At 42.5% G+C, this 22,969-nt stretch overlaps 1 protein-coding gene across 2 annotated transcripts in view; it reads right to left on the reverse strand.

The window, feature by feature from the left end:
- FILIP1 (filamin A interacting protein 1) overlaps positions 1-21,648 on the reverse strand; it is a 320,170-nt gene extending 298,522 nt beyond the window's left edge. The window contains exon 1 of one of the 2 annotated variants that reach the window (XM_073675575.1): positions 21,500-21,648. In XM_073675575.1, coding sequence (XP_073531676.1) covers positions 21,500-21,538 — 39 coding nt within the window. In that variant the 5' untranslated portion in view covers positions 21,539-21,648. The remainder of the gene's footprint in view (positions 1-21,499) is intronic. The other variant, XM_073675579.1, reaches the window with a different exon arrangement.
- Positions 21,649-22,969: the final 1,321 nt, after the last annotated feature.

The raw sequence follows: 22,969 nt of genomic DNA on the forward strand, positions 1-22,969 counted from the left end.
CTGGGAGGAAAATGGGACACCTCCTAACAGAAATAGTAGCAGACAGACGAACAAACAAAATATATAGAACATAGAGGTCCGTAGACCAAGCAAACTAACAGAGTTAGATACAGGGCACAGGCTAGCTAGAAAGTAGTTAAACAATGAAGTCCAGCAAAGCCAGAAGGGCGGAGCAGGATTAAATAGGCCAACAAGGTCATGTGACCAGCAAAGGAAAAAAACTAAGAACAAGGTTCTAACAATTCATTGCTGAAATCAGGTTCTCTGACGCTATATTTTGCTGCCATCAGATTAGATAAAAGAAACTTGGTGACAGACTTTCTTTAAAATATTAAATATAATGAAGAAATATTGAGTTGGGGAAGTGTGCGTGGGATTCAAGTCTGTAAATTGGATATTTTTTTAATGTGGCACATGTCCAAAAAAGGACACAACAGCAATACTTAAGATCAAAGACAATTAATTTGATTTTAAGCATTTATTCCTACAGCATACAGCTGTTACTTTGGCAATGAGTGGAGAAATTCATAACCACAAGGAAAAACATGGTTAATACGAGGGAAAATGGCTTGAGACCTAAGGGCAGATTTACTACTACTGTCTTAAAATCAGACAGTTTGGCCAATGTTATCCCAGTGGCTTATGCTGGATTGTAAATTTGGAGCATCTTTGAACGGTCTAGTCTAAATTGACACCACTGCTGTATTGGCTGACTTTATCCCATACTTTTCTGTGAAATTTTGGTCCAATTTTAAGCAGTGCCCTCTATTCAGGAGAGGAGCAGAACGGGTCTAAAACAAAAAATGTGGAACATGACTTGTTTAATAGTAAATCTCCCTTATGTGTTTTCTTGAGGTTTACATGAGTTTTACTGTAGATTTAAGGCGGAAAAATGACTAGAAAAGTACCAGGCAGAACAATAATATAATAATAAGGCACTAAAAGGGTCCTGATAATAAAGGAATGAATTTTACAGAGTTACCAGTTTGTCCCAAATTCATGCATTGATTTGGCTTGGCTGTACACAGAAATTGATGAGTACAACTTGTCTTCTGTCATATTGCAAGATAGAAGGATATTGATTAGTTAAATTAGCATGAAACAAACTTACCGTTACTACTGAGACATAATACGGGTAAGTTCACATGTAGCGTTTTATCTGCAGATTCGTCTGCACCAAAAAACAAAGAGATGACATGAAAAATACTTCGTATAATACGTGTATTTTTCATGCTTATTTGATGCGTTTTTAGTTACGTTTGTGGTAAATTTTAGTTGTGCTTTTCCCCCCATTCATTTGAATGGATGAAAAATGCTGCAAAACACGGCAATTTAAGAAATTTCGCTTGATTTTGCTGGTACTGTAGAACACTGCATATTTTACACACCAAGTATGCTGCAAAAATTATGCAACAAAAAAGTTGGAAAAATGCCACATGTGAACATCGCCTAATACTCCAAAAAAAACTTGTTTCATTCTATTTTCCTATTTGTATCCTTGTGTTGTGCGGTTTTTAAAATGACCTAATAGATGTTATTTTATTCTGTGGATTTTCTTGCACATGTGATTTTTTCTCTATGTTTTATATTACGTCTGTGATTGGAAGTTGATTTCATGGATAGTATCAATAGGTCACTGATAGATTAATGGCACAGCCACCTCTGCGGGTCACCAGCTCAATGTGCTGCAAAATAAATCTATTAGGACACTGGCACTCGGCACTGAGAGAGGCAGGTGTACTTACTGTGACACACGTCAACTGGTTAGTAAAGATTAGTATTTGTACTTGAACAAGATCTGTGTAAAATGTCGTATTTCATATGTTTTCTATTCTACGACTTCTAAAGAAACTTTGGCAGGTATATATCCTGCAAAGGAGGTACTTACAGCACCACCAAGACCAAAGGTGGGTATGTATGCTTGTGCACATGGTACAGCATGATGTCTACCATGTGCACAGTGCTGTACCCACAAGTTTAATCGAAGCTTTCTTCATTGATATCATGAAGTGAGCCTTTATCATACTGGTGGATATTTTACCTTTATGTAGAAACGTCCTTTAACTGATTATACACTCATACAGTAATCATGAATATTAGATATGCCATTTTCTTAAACTTCAGCATGTTATATGCTGTAGAGAAAAATTGTAAAATCGATAAAGACATCTCTGGAGAGGAGACATATCACCCTCACATTGAACATATGAGATTAATTATAATTGGGGAAGTGAGAAAGCGCTGACACCTCAACTTCCATTGCAGTAGGACCTCCTGCCATGAATAGGTAAATACAACATGGGATCTGCTGAGAACCAGCCACCAAATCTAGGAGTCGTATACTCAGAGGCGGAGTAGCAAGAGCTTCCTCTGTTCAAAAAAAATATCTCAGACACTTTGGAGCCAGTGGTCAGTGATGAATATTGGAATTTGAATCGATCCGATATCTACTGGAGATATATTTTGGGCGTCGTGACGAACATAATACATTCACTTACATCATCGTAAGTCCGACCTAATACTTCCAACTTAATATTGGTCAGATGGATGATGCTATCCATGCCATGTTTCATTTCTATAGAAAGATAAAATCATGATAGGAAATATGACAGCAATATCTCCCACCTGGGACCTCCAGGGGCAAAGATATCCTGAAAGTTGTCGATCACATAATCTTCTAAAGATCTAGCACATCCTAAGACCAGTACCCCCATATGAGCTCACCAAGGAGAGATATGTGGGCGTAAACTCAATGTAATAAAAATCTGAGTTTGGGTTTTTGTCATTTGTCAGTCCTGGGAGATGTAGTTTCACTGTAGTTCACTGTAGTTCTGTAAACTAAGAGCTCCACTTTATAAAAGCCACAGCCAACCCAGCGACATCAGGTTTAGTAAATTTCTTCTGTTTATCCTTTTTATTTTTGTCATAGAGAAAAATAAAAATCCATACAGACCTCTCCAGGGAGGGGATATGCCCCTCTCACATTGAATATATGGAAAGAGAGAAAGAACTAACAATTCAACCTCCATTGAAGTAGAACTCAACATTGAACATATGGGATTAATTATAACTGGGAAGAGGAAGACTAATTATAACTTGGAAGAAAAAGAGAGCTGACACTTTCATCTCCATTGAAGTAGGGGCCTACTACAGTGACCAGATAATTACAGCAGAGAGATTTGCTGGGAAAAAGACAACAAGACTGAGATCTGTTTACGCAATGGCAGGGAAGTACCTTTCCCCAGGATAGGGCTTCCTCTGATCAAAGAATCTTCTTAGATTGGGGCTTGCTCAATGCAATGCTTGCTCCAATATTTAGAGGATATCTATTTTCAGCATCATAGTGAAAGGAAGAACATAATGCATTCACTCACTTCACCGTAAGGCCATTCTAACCCCTCAAACTTAATAACATCCGATTGATGGTGCTATCCAGGCCATGTTTAATCTCTATAGACAGATAAAATTGTGATAAGAAACATGATGACATCTACCGCCTGGGACCTCCAGGTGTGAAAATATCCTGTAAGTTGGGGATCTCATGTAATTTTGAAGGACCTAGCACATCCCACAACCAGAAATCATGTAAACTCAGCAAGGGGGGTATGGGGGAGTAGCATTGATCTAAGCAAAAAGAAAGTTTGGGTCTCTGTCTTTGTTCAATCTGGAAGGCATAAGTTCGCTGTGAGAGAGTTTCATTTTCCCAATCAGAGTGCTTCCGTCCAAAATGATAAGAGTCATTCCTCTAACATCAGGTTTAGTATTTCTCTTTCGTTATTCCTTTTTATTTTATGTAATTGTGTATGATGTATTGTTTTGTTCCAATTTTGTTTCATCTTTGTATATTTTTTTATAAACACGGCCTACCTTTCTGGATTAAATATATAAAATTTAATAGCTCTGTTCCTCTTGCTCTGTAAACCGCACCCCTGAAGCCATACACTACATACGTGTAAAGGGTGTCCAATCGGCCTGTATAATCAATTGGTGGCAGCTAGTAGTGGTTACATTTTTTTGTTATTGAGGAGCTGGCAGTGACCATACCTATATTGTAAGGTGGCTGCCGGACACATAGTGGATGGGAGATATGTATCACATAAGTGCATGTCCTCTGCAATAAAAAGCCTGGAGTAATGCTCTTGTACACATAGTACTAAGAGGGGTTAATAGGCCACATTAGGTCCAGCTCTAATTGTGAGCAGCTGAAAAGTTATGGCAGTTAGGCTGCTCATCATATCTCCATCCCTGGGTGTGGTTCACATTGTAAAATGGGACCTGTTTATCTGACACATGGTTCTGTGTATGGAGGTGTATAGACATCCTGGATTGTGTGGCTTTGCAAAAGGACTAAGAATCTGGACTCTAAGCCAAGCAGGTGAACTCGCACTATTGTATGGACTGTTTACTTTATGTTTCACTTTGTGCCGGACAAAGGCTGTATTTAAGTTTTTCCTGTGATGTGGTTCATGAGGACTGAAATAAACCAGCTAGACTCGAAATAGAAACGGTTTCTGTGATGCCTCAGATCGCTCCCAAGTGAGCAACATTGTTACAATATATATTCCATAAGCTCGAATCGGAGGTGTATATACCATATTCTCACTGGAAGTTCCCCAATAACCGGCCTAGTAGTGGAAGTAGCCGTCACTCATCAGCCAACTGCGTAATAGTCCTAATGATTGGAGGTAGCGGAGTTACGTTCCCTTGACAAACTGGTGACAGTGGTGGGATCTGCGTGACCCACCCCACTGGATGATATCCCTGACAACTGGTGGCAGCTGTGGGATATGTGCGACCTCTACCCCCCAGTTGTTATCCTTGACAACTGGTACACAGAGCATTAGTGATTTGAGGTGAACAATCATCTCTGTCATTAAAAACGTGCATGGTCCCAATGAGGATTCTGTGCACAGTTTTTGAGGATCAGACTCAGTGTTTATATTCACACCTGGGACAATACTTTACCTGTAGAAATTACACCCCTCCCCCTTCTTTTGTTTTTCTGTTCTATGTTTTATTTGGCGAGTGCTTGATGGCAACTGCTTATAAGAAGCAGGAGAAAGCTATGCTGATTCAAATGTGTGAGGGCAATGTTTCGATGGGTCTGACAAGACCAAAGACATGGTGATCTCTGCCTTGGTGGAGGACGATGCAGACGCTAATGCGATGTGACATCAGAACCAGAGACCAGTGGAGCACCATGATGCCAAATCATGGATCTGGTGCCAGAACTGTCTGACTCAGATGAGGCCTCATTCTGCAGCAACTGGGAGGATGTGAACCTCAAAGGCGGATGCAGCTTGTGCTACAAGAATGCATAGAGTGAGTTTGCAGAGTGGCAGGCCCAAGCCGAGTGAGAAGCTGTGGAGTGACAGGGTGAGAGAGCCGACCAACAGGTGAAGAGAGCCGAACGTCAGGTCCAAGCCGAGCGGGATCAGCAGCTGGCGTTAGCCTGACTCCAGAAGGAGCAATCTACTCCACTGAACAGTGAGTCCAGTAATGTCAATACCTTTAAACTTCATCCTGAGCATTTTCCTGTCATGTACAAGGACACAGATCTGGACACATTTTTGAGGGGGTTTGAAAAGGCATGAAGACTGTACCAGTTGCCTGATGACAAGTATGTGTGATATTTAACCTCAGAGCTACGAGGTAAAGCTCTGGAGGTGTTCGCCTCTTTTCCTCGAGATCAAGATGGAAACAGGCATTGATGAGGAAATATCAGCTGACTCCTGAAGTGTACTGAAAAAAGTTCCGGACCCTCCAACAAGGACCTCATGATAGCTATGGTGATGTGGTAGACAGGTTTAGAACCAACTTTGAGCAGTGAGCCCAGGGACTATCAGTTACCAGTGGTGAATATTGGGTTTTGAATTGATCTGATTTTTAGGTGAGATATATTTTTGGCGTCTTAGCGAAGTGACGAACATAAAGCATTTACTCACATCACGTAAGGCAATTCTAACCCCTCCAACTTAATAATGGTCTGAAGGACAGTGCTATCCAGGACATGTTATTTCTCTATAGATAGATAAAAACGCGACAAGAAACATGATAATATTTACAGCCTCGGACCTCCAGGGGCAAAGATATCCTATAAGTTGGGTATCTCATTGAATTTTGAAGGACATTCCACAACCAGCCCCCATGTGAACTCAAAAAGGGGGTATGTGGGCATAGCATTGAGCTAATAAAAATGAAAGTATGGGTCTCTGTCTATAAGAGCCATTCCTGCAACATCAGGTTTAGTAATTCTCTTTCGTTATTCCTTTTTATGTTATGTAATTGTATATACCGTATTGTTTTGTTCCATTTTGTCTCATCTTTGTATATTTTTTTAAAAACACTGCCTACCCTTCTGGATTAAATATATAAATGTAATTGCTCTGTTCCTCTTGCTCTGTAAACCGCTCCTTTGAAGCTGTGCGCTGCCTGTAATGAATGTCCAATTGACATGTATAAACAATTAGTAGCAGCTACTAGTGGTTCCCTATTTTAGTTAATGTTGAGCTGGCAATGACCGTATCTGGGTATATGTATATACTGTATAAATACTCCATGAGCTGGAATCGGAGGTGTATATACCATACGCTCACTGTGAGTTCCCCAATAACCGGCCTAGTAGTGAAAGAAGCACTCATCACTCATCAGCCAATTGCGTAATTGCCCTCACGACTGGAGGCAGCGGAGTCGCTTTTCCTTGCCAAACTGGTGTCAGCAGTGGGATCTGCGTGATCTCTCCCATGTTATCTTTGACAAAGTGTTAAAAGTGGTGGGATCTGTGTGACCATCCCTGCTGTTATCCTTGACAACTGGTGGCAGTGGTGGGATCTGCGTGACCGCGACACCCCCCCCCCGGCTCTTATCCTTCACAATTTTTATGTAAGTTGTGAAGACCCAGGGTCTTCCGTGGGCGTAACACTACTCAGACAACACAGGGTGAGGGTAAAACAGTGTGGCAATACTTTATTGAACCAAAAAGCGTACAATAAACACGTAGAACAGTCCCAGAAAACACCCAAGATGGTACAACATTACACAGTCTCACCCTTCCGCTCCACCCGCCTGGGATAGAACAGCTGCGACTTTGGGACTTCCAGCGCCAACTACCTCAACCAGTGGCCGCCCGCTTCTGGCAGGCCCCCACAGAGAAAAGGTAGCGGCAAGCTGTGGAAGCTAGCAGTCCATCGAGGTACAAGGCCAGGAGACCCAAGAGTCCCACCCTGGCTTCTCTGAGAGTTTCCATGGTGCCAAATGAACGGTGGGTCCCAATCTGGCTTCTCCGAATGTCTCCATGAGTTCCAGGCGACCGGTGGGTCGCTCCTGGCAACCCCAAACAACATGTCCATGGGGCCAGGTGACTTCATCGTCCCAACCTGGTCTCCCCAAATGTATCCATAGTCTCTCTGATGGTCAATGGAGCAGATCCGTATCTTTTCAGTCAGGGCTATATACCCTTAGGCTAGAATCATGCATAGTCCAAATCTGTGTCTCTTTAGGTAAATCCATACTTCCAAGCTGATGGTGTGAAGAGAGTCTGAGTGTCCTCTTGCTTCTCCTTGATACTCTTTCCCAAGTTTCTTTTCAGCAGGATAGATAAATCCTTTTTCTATTTACATATAAAGGTCATCAGTCACAGGTTGGGGTTAGAGAGGGCATTACTCACATGACTCAGCTCTCATTGTTTGAGCTAATCTATTTCCATAGTTGGTATAGTAGGGGGCTCTTTAAATCAACATCATTGTTTCCAAATGAAGATAAGTCAGCATTCAGTTTTATACAAATAGTGTGACATTCTTAACCAGCCTCAGAAATACACATACAATTATAAGTCAACAGAAACACAAAGATAATGTTACGGGTCCGGTCCGGGTGGTGGAACCTCTGTGCTTCGGTGCAAGGAGGGACCAGAGGGGCGTGACTAAGTGCCTACTCGGACCGACCCAGGTCACACGGCGGCTTAGTTGACTCCGTGAACGAGTGAGGGATCGGGCAGGTGAACCAGGTGCCACTTTGGGACCGACCTTGTGTGAGAGCAGGTGACTCCTACAGGTCAGATGACAGGAGCTGACCGGTACAGCGGAAGAGCATGGCAGGAAGGCAGACTGGTGGTCCGGGTAGATAAGCAGGCAGGTACGGCAGATAGCCAGACAGGTGCTCAGGGTAGGCAAGCAGGCGGGTACGGTGGATAGCCAGACAGGTGCTTCGGGTAGGCAGGCTGACGGGCACGGCAGGTTACTGGCAGGTGCTCCAGGTAGGCAGGCTGGTGGGCACGGCAGGTAACTGGCAGGTGCTCCAGGTAGGCAGGCTGGCAAGCACGGCAGGTAACTGGCAGGTGCAACAGGTAGGCAGGCTGGCGGGCACGGCAGGTAACTGGCAGGTGCACCAAGTAGGCAGGCTGGCGGGTACGGCAGGTATCTGGCAGGTTTCTGGCAGGTGCTCCAGGTAGGCAGGCTGGCGGGCACGACTGTTAGATAGACTGGCGGGCAGGACTGTAAGACAGACTGGCTGGCTGGACTGACATGCAGCAGGACCTGAGGGCTGAGGAAAGTGTTCGCACACAAAACAATAACCTTGCACAGGAACCTCCATTTTAGAGGAGGTGCCTTATATAATAGAAGTCCTCCGGCATTGGCTGGGGACTCTTTAGGACGGCGCGCGCCCCTTTAAGAGGGAGGGAGCGCACGCGCATGCGCCCTAAGCACAGTGCCCAGGAGACTGCGCGCGGTGCGCGCCACAGCAGCCGCAGGGGAGCAGGAAGTCGCCGGACCGGGACCGCGGCGGTGAGGGGAACGGCGTCTCTGCCCAGCAGGAGGCTACAGATAATAGTGTATTTCTCTTGACTTAACAAATCTAAACGTCTGGCTTACTAAGACCATAGGCTGTATAGTCACATAATTGTTTATGCTGTACTGTTTTTTCCATTTTGAAACATCTTTGTATATTTTTTATAAACAATGCCTACTTTTTTGGATTAAATATATAAAAATGTAATAGCTCAGTTCCTCTTGCTAAATAAACTGCACCCTTGAAGCCATACTCTACCTGTTGGGGTCCAATCGGCCTGTATAAACAATTGGCGGCGGCAGCTAGTTTTTTGTGGATTATTGGGAAGCTTAGCTGTGACCGTACCGGAATATATATACGTTGTGCTAGATCGGCTCACTCGGCTGCACACGGAGACAGACACAAGAACGATGTCTCTTTAAATCTCTCACTGGTTTATTACAGTACAGAATAAACCAATGTAACATTCATCAAAACAAACACAGCCTTTCTGGCATAACGGGAAAGCAAAAAGAAAATGTATAAGACAGTCCATGCGGGGATCCGCCCGCTTAGGATACAAACGGGTTCAGCACACTTTAACAGAACACTTCTCTGGAGGTGTCGCCTCCAGACCCACTGAACATCTAATGACTCAAAAGGCTGGCTATTTATATCCCAGACTACACCCTGGGGTGGAGATATGGTGAACAACCTCCCACCCGTTCTTTGGTTGTTCACATAAAATCCAGCCCTTAATATGGCCGATTAACCCCTCTCAGCACTTAGTGTGCTGTAGCAAACCTCCGGATTTCAAATCACTGACGCTAATAGCCTCAGTGAATTATACCTCCCTTCCAGTACTTTGCCAGTGATTTTGTCACAACGTATATATATTCCATGGGTTGGAATCAGAGTTGTATATACTATACGTTCACTGTGAGCTCCCTAATTTCCGGCCTAGTAGTGAAGGCAGCTGTGGCCTCGTCAGCCAATTGTGTAATTGTCTTGACGATTGGAGGCAGCAGAGTACTGGTTTGTAATCATCGGGCAACGGCAGGGAGATATCTGCGGGATCTCCTGTACGTCCCCCTGACACTCTACATAAACATCTATACAGTGAATGACTGGAACAATATAGGTACCTTAGAGATCTTTAGCAATCCTCCACAAATGGATGTTGTCTACTTCCTCTTGCTTTCATAAGTCTGGGAATTATGTTTAACACAAGCACTCGGACAGATTCCAGGACTTAATGGGGATTTTTAGTTTTAGGTTAATAGTGCTGAATCTTTACACAAATGAAAAGTCATGTAACTTTCTAATTTAACTAACATTTCTGCTCTTAATGGTATTCTAGAAACATTTTTTCTGTGCGTAAAGGAGAACACTGTTTACATCGCTAATACAGCTGTCAGCAGAAGCATAACGACCGCAGTTGCAGTGGGAGTAGGGCCCGCCGACTCCAGCAGGTATTTCAGCCGGGTCCCTGCACTGCAATACACACTGCCAGCCATTCAGAGGCCGGTAACTGACATCGGCGTGCAAGTCACTGGCGGAGCATGGCAGTGACATAACGCGCTGCCTGTTGGTTGCACGCTGAAGTCAGCTGCCCGCTTCTGCACTGGCTATAGAAGAGGGTGCTGCACGCTATGGGAGCAGGTGAAGATGAGTAGAATCGTTTATTTTTTATTACATTAGTTGGAGAAGAGCCGCAGAACAGGGATATTATTACTGGAAGAAGCCCAGGATGGGGCACATTATACCAGGATGGGGGACTAATATTATTGGAAGTGGCCCAGGATGGGGGACATTAAACCAGGAAAGTGCCCGGGATGTAGGACATTATACCAGGAAGGGGCCTAGGATGTAGGACATTATACCAAGAAAGGGAGACATTATATTAGGAAGGGGCCCAGGATGGAGACATTATACCTGGATGGGGGAAATTATTACTTGAAGAGGCCAAGGATGGGTAACATTATACCAGGAAAAGGCCAAGGATGGAGGACATTATACCTGGAAGCTAAATGTCACGACGGTAACTCGTGTGCCTCCTCAGTGCCACCTTACTCACCATGGTCACCACGTGGTGTCTCCTCGTATCAGGTCGGTTCGCTGAGGTTTGTTTTCTGCTGCACTCCTTGCTCAGCTACTAAGCATTGTGGTTCCATTTTGCCTTAGGGGGCGTAGCTGGTCTCTGCAGGAATTTAACCCTGGTGTGTCCTGCAGAGATTTGGCTCCCCGGCCTATCCCATGCGAGCAGGATCAATAAAAGTAATTTCCTCCCTCCGCCCCTTGCTCGAACGTTTGCTTCCTACTCGTTTGTTATCATGCATGCCTATCTCTGTATTCCGCTTCCCGTTAAGACCCGGCTTGTTTTCTCATCCTGTCTGACCTCTCTACTCCTGACCTCTGACTCTGTGCTGCTTGCCCCGACCTCAAACCATCTGACCACATTTTGTCTATGCCCCTCTGTACAGTGTACCCAATCTTCTCACCCTCCGGCCAGCTGCTGCTGTCCAGGGGATTGCCCTGGAGTGGTACCTGCGACTACCTGAAGCCAAGCCTAACCTCACGACCAGAGGTGCTAGGTGGTGAGGTTAGTCGCTTAGTCACACACCTCCAGGGTAAGCCCGGCCCGTGGCGCAGTGTTACACTGAATTAGTTCAATCATTCATATGATACTTATATCTTATGTATGTTCTGTATATTATTCTCTGCATGGCATCTGTGGTTTGATCATTGTATGTATCATTTAATCTGGCACTATTTGGTCAATTGATTCCCTTTTTTATTTTAAAGTAATTGTATTAGCCACTGTATGGTACTATTTATCTGGGCAACATATGTCATTATTTGTGCACTGGCACTATTTATATGGATACTATATAGCAGAGCCTGAGTAATAATAATAATAATAATTTATATTTTTATAGCGCCAACATATTCCGCAGCACTTTACAATTTTAGGGGGGACTTATACAGACAATACTGAATAAGCATATCTCATACTGAAAGGAGTGAGGGCCGTGCTCGCAAGCTTACAGTCTATGAGGAAATGGGGGAGACACAAAAGGTAAAAAGTACATATATTATATAATGCAGCCTTGATATACAAATTAGGATAAATAATAATACATGGACTGGTCGCCTGCCAGTATGTATACAGTCCTGACCGAGGCTATTGAGTGCATGGATGGTATGAACCTGAAATTGAAGAAGATTTTAAAATGGGGGAAAACTGGGACAGTTAGATAAGTGTGTTGAGGCAATAGGCCAGTCTAAATAAATGGGTTTTTTGGGTCCGCTTGAAACTATGGCTATTGGGAATTAATCGAACTGTCCTGGGTAGTGCATTCCAAAGAATTGGCGCAGCACGCGAGAAATCTTGGAGACGGGAGTGGGAAGTTCGGATTATGGAGGATTTTAGTTTTAAGTCATTGGCAGAACGGAGGGCACGTGTAGGGTGGTAGACTGAGACAAGGGAGGAGATGTAGGGGGTACTGAAGCATGGAGCGCTTTGTGGGGAAGCGTGATAAGTTTATATTGAACTCTATATTGGATGGCCAACCAATGCAATGAATGGCACAGGGAAGAGGCATTGGTGTAGAAGTTGGCGAGGAATATTATCCTGCCTGCTGTGTTAATATGTCTAGAATAACTTATCTATGGGCATTATAGTTGATAGTACATATAGCTGACACAATAAATTGGCACTATGGCTGCCAATGTTAAGGGAAACTACTATAGGTACTTTTTTTGGCTAATACTTTTATATGGGCCCTTGCACTCTTGCATTGTTGCTAATAGATTTGGATTTGGTGCTATTCTATGAGCATTTACACGTAGACACCACGTTTTTATGGGCATTTGCACTAGCAAAAAGAATTGAATGGAATAATTGGATACTGACTGATAATTAATAAATTCAGTGCAGACGAATAATAAAAAAAATGCTTGTAAGTTTATATTTAAAAAGTAACAGTCATTTTTTTTTTTTTTTACATAAGTCACAAGTAAACATGTAAATAAGAAACTTTGCTAATTTTGAATTGCAAAGTGTTGCAGAATATGTTGTTGCTATTACAGAAATGAAAAAAAAATATTATTAGTATTGTGTACCTAATTAGAGAAATCTGCTTTATTCTTCTCCAGGGCTAATTAATCATTCTCAAAATTCTCAATTCACAGGTAAAATCTACCTTCACTGAATACAGATTTTCAAAATAGTGAAACAGGAGACGACAGTTGATGCTCATAAAGTTCTATGGAAAACTGTAACAGTTGTGTCACGAGAACTGACAGCAGAATGTCTGTGTCAGTCTCCAGCTCCTTCCTCACCCTCCTTCCCATTTTAAAGGGAATCTATCAGCAGGTTTTTGCTATGTAATCAGCTGGAGATAGAGGCTGAAACACAGAATTCAGGGATGTGTCAAAGTGTGTGCTGTTGTTTATTAACTGTGAAGGTTTTATCACTTAGAGGTTAACATTGCTGGACTACACTAGTGTGGCAATGCCCCCTCCCCCTGTGACAAGCACCTGTCTATGGACAGTGTACATACAGAGCCTGGTGTGGGCGGGGCTAGCTTTCTCAGCTCTGCTTCATTCTAAATCTAAGAACTCTGCTTGTGTAAGAACTGCTGCACCCAGTAATCTAAGTGATACATTGTTGGATTCAGCTTTTCTTTGCATACATTACGCTGCTCTCTGACAAGGTAGCAAAAACCTGCTGACAGATTCCCTTTAAAAGCAGTAACTACCATCTCAGTAATGTGAAATGTCTTCATTGAATACAGAATTTGCCTGGGAATTGAGCATGAAAGATGAATCCAGAAGGAGAAGAAGTGTATTTCTCTGATAACATATATTACAAAGTTTCTTATTTTCCCAAGTGTGCTACTGATTTATGAAATAAAAATAAAACGATGATGACTCTTTAACCACTTTACAGCCTGTGCCGTATTTATACGCACAAGGCTGTAACTACCCGGTTCAGTGAGGGCTCCAGCGCTGAGCCCGCACTGAACCGGGCACATGTCAGCTGATTCTTACAGCTGACATGTGCCCAATCTCTGACAGCGGCATTTAACAGCGCAGCGCCGGAAGCGCGTCACTTACCCCGCCCATCGGTGACCCCATCACGTGATCGCGGGTCACCAATGGGTGGGCATGACAACCCTGGGTCAGCAGCAGACTCCAGTGGTTGTCATGAGCTGGTCGCTATGAGCGCCATCTAGTGGTCGGCACTCATAGCACAGGACCATTTCTGCTACACAGAGGTGATCTGCTGATCATCTCTATGTAGCAGAGGCGATCAGACAAGTGCTGCTTCTAGTCTCCTATGGGGACTATAGAAGCAAGCAAAAAGTGTAAAAGAAATGTTTTTAAAAATATAAAAAAAATTAAAAAAATATAAAAGTTTAAATCACCCCCCTTTCGCCCCATTCAAAATAAAATAATAAAAGAAAAACCCCACATACACATATTTGGTATCGCCACGTTCAGAATCGCCCGATCTATCAATATAAAAAAAGAATTAATCCGATCGGTAAACGGCGTAACGAGAAAAAAATTCTAAACGCCAGAATTACGTTTTTTGGTCGCCGCACCATTGCAATAAAATGCAATAACGGTAAAATGGTATCAATAAAAGCATTAGCTCAGTGCACAAGAAATAAGCCCTCACCCGGCCCCAGATCCCGAAAAATGAGACGCTACGGGTCTTGGAAAATGGCGCCATTTTTTTTTTTAGCAAACTTTGGATTTTTTTTCACCACTTAAATAAAAAAGAACCTACACATGTTTGGTGTCTACGAACATCTGTGGTATTGCACTTTTTATGCAATTTCACCACACTTGGAATTTTTTTCCCATTTTCCCGTACACGATATGGCAAAACTAGTAATGGAGTTGAAAAGTACAACTCGTCCCGCAAAAAATAAGCCCTCACATGGCCATATTGACCAAAAAATAAAAACGCTATGGCTCTGGGAACAAGGGGAGCAAAAAACGAAAATGCAAAAACGGGAAATCCCAGGGTTGAGAAGGGGTTAAGTTTGCAGAGGGGAGGGGATAGGTGTCAGATAAATGCCAGTCTAGCTTTTACTGTCACTATTATTATAGAAGCATAGACAGATGTCAAACAATACAAGACATTCAATTTCAAAACTATTTAATGATTTTATATTCAGCGAGATAATCAAGAAAGACAGCAGAAGGCAGCATTAAGTTAAATTATAAGACCTAAGAAACAAGAGTATTACCTTTAAAGATTGATAGGACACACACAATCCTTTATATGATGTTGCACTGCTGCCAGGTAGATGGTATAAAAGGCTATTTACATGATAAAATAAATGAGTGCAGGGCCCTCTAGTGGATTTACTAGGAAGCGTCGCTCTAGAACAAATACAGATGTAATTTCCATATATCAGGGGAAATTGCTGTAGTAGATTTTACACTAATCACAAAATGTTAGTGAATGAAAATGTCATAGTACCTACAATTTTTAATCAATTTTTTTGGACTTTAAGTTTCTTACCCAATAGGTTTTCAGCTTCTTTATAATGATGAATAAAGGAAATATCCTAAATTTTATAGGATGGATTAGGAACATTTCACAGCATCAAAGAGAACTGCAAATAGTCTTATAAAAAATCCTTTCTTCACTGGGGATTTGCTATGCTTCCTGACCTGGTACTATGCTGCCCACAGATGCCATCGCGCCAACCCTCAACTATGATACTAATTCTATACAAGGATAAACTGTGCCCCTATCTGGTCTGAATTCCCTGCTCACAATTTAAAGGGAACCTGTCATGTCCCTAAACGATATTGACCAGTAGATATGGGGTTAATCTGCAGGTCAATAGCGTTCTAAAGCAACCTAGATGCCACATTGACTGACAGCCATCTCTGTACTGATACGCTGCAGAGCCAGCTGTCAGTCAAAGTGCAGGGGCGGGGTTACAGCCGCCACTCGCTGTATACTTTATACAGTGACTGAAGCCGCATCAGCCGCGCCCCTATGACTGAAAGACAGAGGCTGCTGGGAATAATAAAGTTCATTTTCTCCCGGTAGCCGGGCTTTCAGTGTGGTGGCTAGGCAGTTTTAGAACGTTATTACCCTGCAGATTAACCCCATATCTATAGGTTAATAGCATTTAGGGACTTGACAGGTTCCCTTTAAATCAGGGGTCTCAAACTCGGCTGGGTATATGGGCCGCACATGGAAAAAATTTGAATTTGGGGGGCCGCATTCTTTGTTCAATGTGACATTTTTAGTGATACCATTTTTTTTGTATACACCTTTTGAACATTTTTGCCGTGTTTATTTTTTTATGGCTTGGGTCGTTATGGATGTGGCGATAATAAACGTGCACTTTTTTGTGTTTACTTTAGTTTACATATAAAACAGCATTTTTAGTGCCCAATATTTTTTCATGCTTTATTTTATTTTTTATTTTTTTTACAATTTTATTTCCCCCAATTGGCCACATACAGTAATATTGTCTTACAATTAGCATCATATAGTAATAATGGAAAACATCTTGTAGTAATGTTCCCCATCCAAGTCCTCATCTTGTACTAATGTGCCCCATCCAGGTCCCCATCCTGTGGCTATGTGCCCCATCCAGGTCCCCATCCTGTGGCAACGTTCCCCATCCTGGCGCCCATCTTGTACTAATGTGCCTCATCCAGGTCCCCATCTTGGGGCTATGTGCCCCATCCAGGTCCCCATCCTGTGGCAATGTTCCCCATCCAGGTCCCCATCTTGTGGCTCTGGTCCCCATCTTGTGGCTCTGGTCCCCATCTTGTGGCTCTGTGCCCCATCCAGGTCCCCATCTTGTGGCTCTGTGCCCCATCCAGGTCCCCATCTTGTGGCTATGTGCCCCATCCAGGTCCCCATCCTGTGGCAACGTTCCCCATCCTGGCGCCCATCTTGTACTAATGTGCCTCATCCAGGTCCCCATCTTGGGGCTATGTGCCCCATCCAGGTCCCCATCCTGTGGCTATGTGCCCCATCCAGGTCCCCATCCTGTGGCAACGTTCCCCATCCTGGCGCCCATCTTGTACTAATGTGCCTCATCCAGGTCCCCATCTTGGGGCTATGTGCCCCATCCAGGTCCCCATCCTGTGGCAATGTTCCCCATCCAGGTCCCCATCTTGTAGCTCTGGTCCCCATCTTGTGGCTCTGGTCCCCATCTTGTGGCTCTGTGCCCCATCCAGGTCCCCATCTTGTGGCTCTGTGCCCCATCCAGGTCCCCATCTTGTGGCTATGTGCCCCATCCAGGTCCCCATCCTGTGGCAACGTTCCCCATCCTGGCGCCCATCTTGTACTAATGTGCCTCATCCAGGTCCCCATCTTGGGGCTATGTGCCCCATCCAGGTCCCCATCCTGTGGCAATGTTCCCCATCCAGGTCCCCATCTTGTGGCTCTGGTCCCCATCTTGTGGCTCTGGTCCCCATCTTGTGGCTCTGGTCCCCATCTTGTGGCTCTGGTCCCCATCTTGTGGCTCTGTGCCCCATCCAGGTCCCCATTATGTGCCCCATCCAGGTCCACATCTTGAGGCTCTGTGCCCCATCCAAGTCCCCATCCTGTGGCTATGTGCCCCATCCAGGTCCCCTCTTGTGGCTATGTGCCCCATCCAGGTCCCCTCTTGTGGCTCTGTGCCCCATCCAGGTCCCCTCTTGTGGCTCTGTGCCCCATCCCGGTCCCCGGTCCTCTGTGCCCCCTGTGCTGTTCTTCACACATATAAAATAGAAAAAAAAAAAGATGATTCTCACCTGTCCTCCGTTCCCTCGGCGGCCTTCCTGCAGATGTGGCCCGCAGGCACCACAGAGTCCGACCCCTTGACCCCTCTGATTGGCCAGCGGCTGGCATTGGAAATGCATTGCTGGGAAACAGTCTCTGTGTGGCAATTCAGCACTGCTGTCGGCGGCTCCTCCTGGACCAGGTCGGGATCGTCAAGGGGTCTGTGCCTGCGGGCCGCATAAAGCAGCCTCAGGGGCCGCATGCGGCCCGCGGGCCGCGTGTTTGAGACCCCTGCTTTAAATTGTTAATCTAATCTGTAGGTGTTATTAAAGGAAAATGTAAAAAAATCCAGTAGGGTATCATGGGAAAAGGCTTCTATAGGTAAAAGTGTATATTGGTGTACACCGCAAAGTGTACTTCTGCTACCTTTTTAACATATTCGAGAACTCATTGTGATCTACGGTGATCTAGTATCTGAGGTATTTTGCGATTGGACAATGATGTTAAATGCAATACAATGTTCACCAGCACTTGAGTGAGGAGCCACTTTGCAGATTTGTCTTTGCGGGTCATAGTCAGATGGAAAAATGGAAGGTCCCTTTGACAGCCTATACATTTACATATGACTCCATTATAGGGAAGTCATAATTTATTGGGGAGACCTAGAAGCTTCTGCATCCATCCTCTTAATGTACACAACCTGCGTAAATGTATATGATTGATAATATTTCTACAGTATGATAGGGAATCTAGATTGTGGGGACAGTGATGACAATATCTGTAAAGAGCTGCGGAATGTGATAGTGCTATATACAGTTGAAACCAGAAGTTTACCTACACTATATAAAAAGACACATATGAATGTTTTTCTCAATATCTGACATGAAATCAGAATAAACCTTTCCCGTTTTAGGTCAGTTAGGATTACCATAATTTTTAATATTTGCCAATTGCCAGAATAATGAGAGAGAGAGAGAGAGAGAGAGAGAGAGAGAGAGAATGTTTTAAGGCATTTTTGTTACTTACTGCAAAGTCAAAAGTTTACATACATTTCATTAGTGTTTGGTACCATTACCCTGAAACTGAATGACTTGGGTCAAACGTTTGGGATATCCTTCCACAAGCCTCTTACAATAGTTGGTCGGAATTTGGACCCATTCCTCCTGACAAAACTGGTGTAACTGATCCAGGTTTGTAGGTCGCCTTGCTCACACCTGCCTTTTCAGCTTTGCCCATAAATTTTCAATAGGATTGAGATCAGGCCTTTGTGATGGCCACTCCAAAACATTGACTTTGTTATCCTTAAGCCATTTTGTTACCATTTTGGCAGAATACTTTGGGTCATTTGTCCAATTGGAAGACCCATTTCCGCCCAAGCTTTAACTTCCTGGCTGATGTATTGAGATGTTGCTTCAGTGTTGCCACATAATCTTCTTTTCTCATGCTGCCATCTATTTTGTGAAGTGCACCAGTGCCTCCTGCAGCAAAACAACCCAACAACATGATGCTGCCACCCCTGTGTTTCACAGTTGAGATGGTGTTCTTAGGCTTCCAAGCTTCTCCCTCTTTCCTCCAAAAGTAACGATGGTCATTATGCCCAAAAATCTCAATTTTAGTTTCATCAGACCACAGGACATGTCTCCAAAAATTAAGGTCTTTGTTCCTGTGTGCATTTGCAAACATTAATCTGCCTTCTTCATGTTTCTTTTGGAGTAATGGCTTCTTCCTGGCAGAGTGGTCTTTCAGCCCATGTTGATACAGTACTCGTTTCACTGTGGATATTGACACAATCTTATCAGCTTCCGCCATCATCTTCACAAGGTCTTTTGCTTTTGTCCTTGGGTAGATATGCACATGTCAGACCAAAGCATGTTCATCTCTGGGACACAGAACCCATCTCCTTCCTGAGCTGCATGATGGCTGGACATTCCCATCTTGTTTGTACTTGCGTATAATTGTTTGTACAGATGAGCAAAGCACTTTCTGGTATCTTGAAATTGTATCCAAGGATGAGCCAGACTTGTGCAAGTCCATTAAAATACATCCGCAGGTGTGTCTCTAATTAACTCAGATGTTGCCAAAAAAACTTCCAAAAGCTTCCAAACATATGACATCAGTATATGGCCAGTCCAGAATTGTTTAAAGGCATAGTAATCTTACTGCATGTAAACTTTAGACTTTGCAGTAAGTCATAAAAATGCCTTAAAACATTCTCTCTCTCTCATTATTCTGGCATTTGGCAAATATTAAAAAATTATGGTAATCCTAACTGACCTAAAACGGGAAAGGTTTATGCTGATTTCATGTCAGATATTGAGAAAAACATGCATATGTGTCTTTTTATATAGCGTATGTAAACTTCTGGTTTCAACTGTAAGCAAAGCATAATAAATGATATAAATAATAATAGACTGCAGTTTTATGTTGACAGGTTCCCTTTAACTTGATTCTGATTACTAAGAGAGGTGAATTGGGCCAATAAAATTGAAAATAAGACCATTCACGTTGAACTACACTATCAGTGTTTGTGTTGTGAAGCTCTCTCATGGCATTAGTTATTTTAACACATTTTTAATAGATTTTAAATTGCCATTTTAATCAATTTTAACTCATTACCAGGCTATGCTTAGTATAATAAGAATCTGCAACCTACAATGGTTTGTGAACCCTCATTTGTTTGATTTGGTTCCCCTTATCTACTTTTAGGACTTGTGGGATGTAGTTTTAGGTCACATTTATACAGAAATATGGACTATTCTAAAACAGGGTAGCCAATTTGACTTTTTACTTTTTATAGACAGCTTATCAAAAAATCACAGACAGACAATATTTTTTACGGACACATTGGAAAACCACAATAAGTAATTATGATTATAAGTGATATGTCTACAGCCCATAATTCTGATATGAAGACATCAGGTGTATTCACTGTAAGCTGTAAAATGATGAGAATTACAGTCAAAATAATCTAATTTGCATAAGTTTCTTCAGTTTAAAAAAAAAAAAACATGGACGCCTTAAAAATTTTTTACAGACAAGGCAAAAAAGTGCCCTATTTTTCAGGACTGTCCTGGAATTTCTAGATGGTTAGCAATCGTGTTCTAAAGGGTTCACAAACTTTCAACTGCTGCTGTAAATTATAAGTATACGCTGCCCAAAATGGTATTGTATATTTGCTGACAAGTTCTATAGCTTGTTTCTAGAAATCTGTATACCCGGCAGATGTCGGATCATGATTCCCCTTCTGACAGTGTGTTAGAGATGTAATCCCTAAAATTTTAGCCAAATGACTACCGTGTAAAAGTCTATTGGAAAGTGTTAACATTACAGTAGACCAGTGGTGAACATATTAATGGTTTATCCTGGGCAAAATGTAAGGGGGCCACAACCAGCCTCCAAAACATGTGGAATTGTGCATTATGAGGAGCTATTGGACTGCAGAGGGCCCATATACTGTTCTTGAACAAAGGGTCTTTTCCGCCAGTGCAGCAGACACTTGTACATGCACAGAAATACACTTTTTCTTAATATTATCCTAGCCATCTGACACTTTTAGTAGCAAACTGGGAATATTTGCCACAAATTAACATAATTTGGCTTCCTAAATGTTGTCTTCTGTTCTTGTGATATAGGACTTTTCACAGGCCGATCTTATTCTTTAGACTTCATAAAATAACAAATGCGCTAGAAGAGTTGAACAAAGGAACTAACTACTAAACACAGGAATATAGTGCATACATACGTGTACTGTATAAGGTATGTGTTACACCTACTTTATACAGTACACATATATATGCACTATATTTATATTAAACATTCCAGGTACATAGTAAAAGATTTTGTTGGTGGGTAATCCCATTGCTTGGATGTTATGTGGACATACATTACATTATTGCTGGCATTCTCTAATATCCATATCTGCATTATAAAGTGATCTGTGCTACTTTTTTAGTATATATTGTAAGGATTGCTTACCACAGCAACAGCCACTGTCTTCCAGAATTTTCCTGGCATCTCAGTCGATGTCTTGATGCTCACCGCCTTCCTTAGATAGATAGGTCTAAGTCTTAAATGAAAGGATAATATGTTGCATTGAGCACAGAGAGATGCACGTATGCATGATCTGAAAGAGCACTTTGTATAACAGTGGGATAAGCGTCAGATGTATACTGCTAGCACAAGACCACCAAGTGAATGGGACAGATAAGCATCAGTCATATTGGTGGGAGGAAAGGCGGCATTGTCCACATATTTGGCACCAAACCACATTCTTAGTGTACAGTAATGCCGCCATTGCCTTTACAAAGGAATGCTATGATGGGACACACTGTTTATACAGATTTGTACATTTCAGCTACTGTAAAGTAACTGAAGTAGGGCTAGGAATGTAAGAGGAGGAAAAATCCAGCGTCTTTAACTACTTCCCGACATTTGCCTTATTTGTACGGCGCTGCGGGAGCTGCGTTCCCCCAAACCGCCGTACATAGACTTCCTGACGATCGCGCAGGCTCACGCAGATTGCCCTCACGATAAAATGTGTGTGTCAACTCTATATGAGAGCTGACACCCTGCAGCAACGCCCATGATTGGTGTTGGCCCATAAGCTCCTGCTTAGAGCAGCAGCTGACACGTCTCGTCCCTGCCTGTGAAACGCTGATCTAAAGAGTATTAGATCAGCAATCAGTTACTGGAAAGTTGATGTCCCATACTTGGACAGGGTTAAAAAGTAAAATTTTTTTTAAAAAAATATGAAAAATAAAAATAACAAAATAAAGAACAAAAAAATATATATATATTAATCCAATAAATACATTTATTTATGTTAAACAAAAAGAAACAAAAAAAGTACACATATTTGGTATCACCGCATCCAGAACAACCCGACCTATAAAACTGTTCCACTAGTTAACCCCCTTCAGTGAACATCGTAAAAAAAAACATAATGCAAAAAAAAAGATGCTTTATCATCATACCGCCAAACGAAAAGTGGAATAAAACGCAAGCAAAGAGACGATTGTAAATAAAAATGGTATCACTGAAAACGTCATCTTGTCCCGCAACAAACAAGCTGACATACAGCTCCATCTGTGGAAAAATAAAAAAGTTATAGCTCTCAGAATAAAGAAATACAAAAATATATTTTTTTCTAGAAAAGTTTTTATTGTGTAAAAGCACCAAAACATAAAAAAACTATATAAATGTGGTATCACTGTAATTGTACTGACCCGAAGTATAAAGCTACCATATCAATTTTACCACATGCAGAATGGCATAACAAAAAAAAAAATTCCAGAATTGCTGATTTTGTTCATTCTGCCTTCCAGAAATCATAATAGAAAGCAATAAAAACATATAATTTGCTTGAAAATGGAACAAATAGAAACGTCAACTCATCCTGCAAAAAAGAAGCCCTCACATGACTCTGTCGGACGAAGTATGGAAAAA

The sequence above is a fragment of the Phyllobates terribilis genome, unplaced genomic scaffold, assembly GCF_046119375.1.
Source record: "Phyllobates terribilis strain yellow unplaced genomic scaffold, ASM4611937v1 Scaffold_3__8_contigs__length_932513732, whole genome shotgun sequence".
Lineage (NCBI taxonomy): Eukaryota > Metazoa > Chordata > Amphibia > Anura > Dendrobatidae > Phyllobates > Phyllobates terribilis.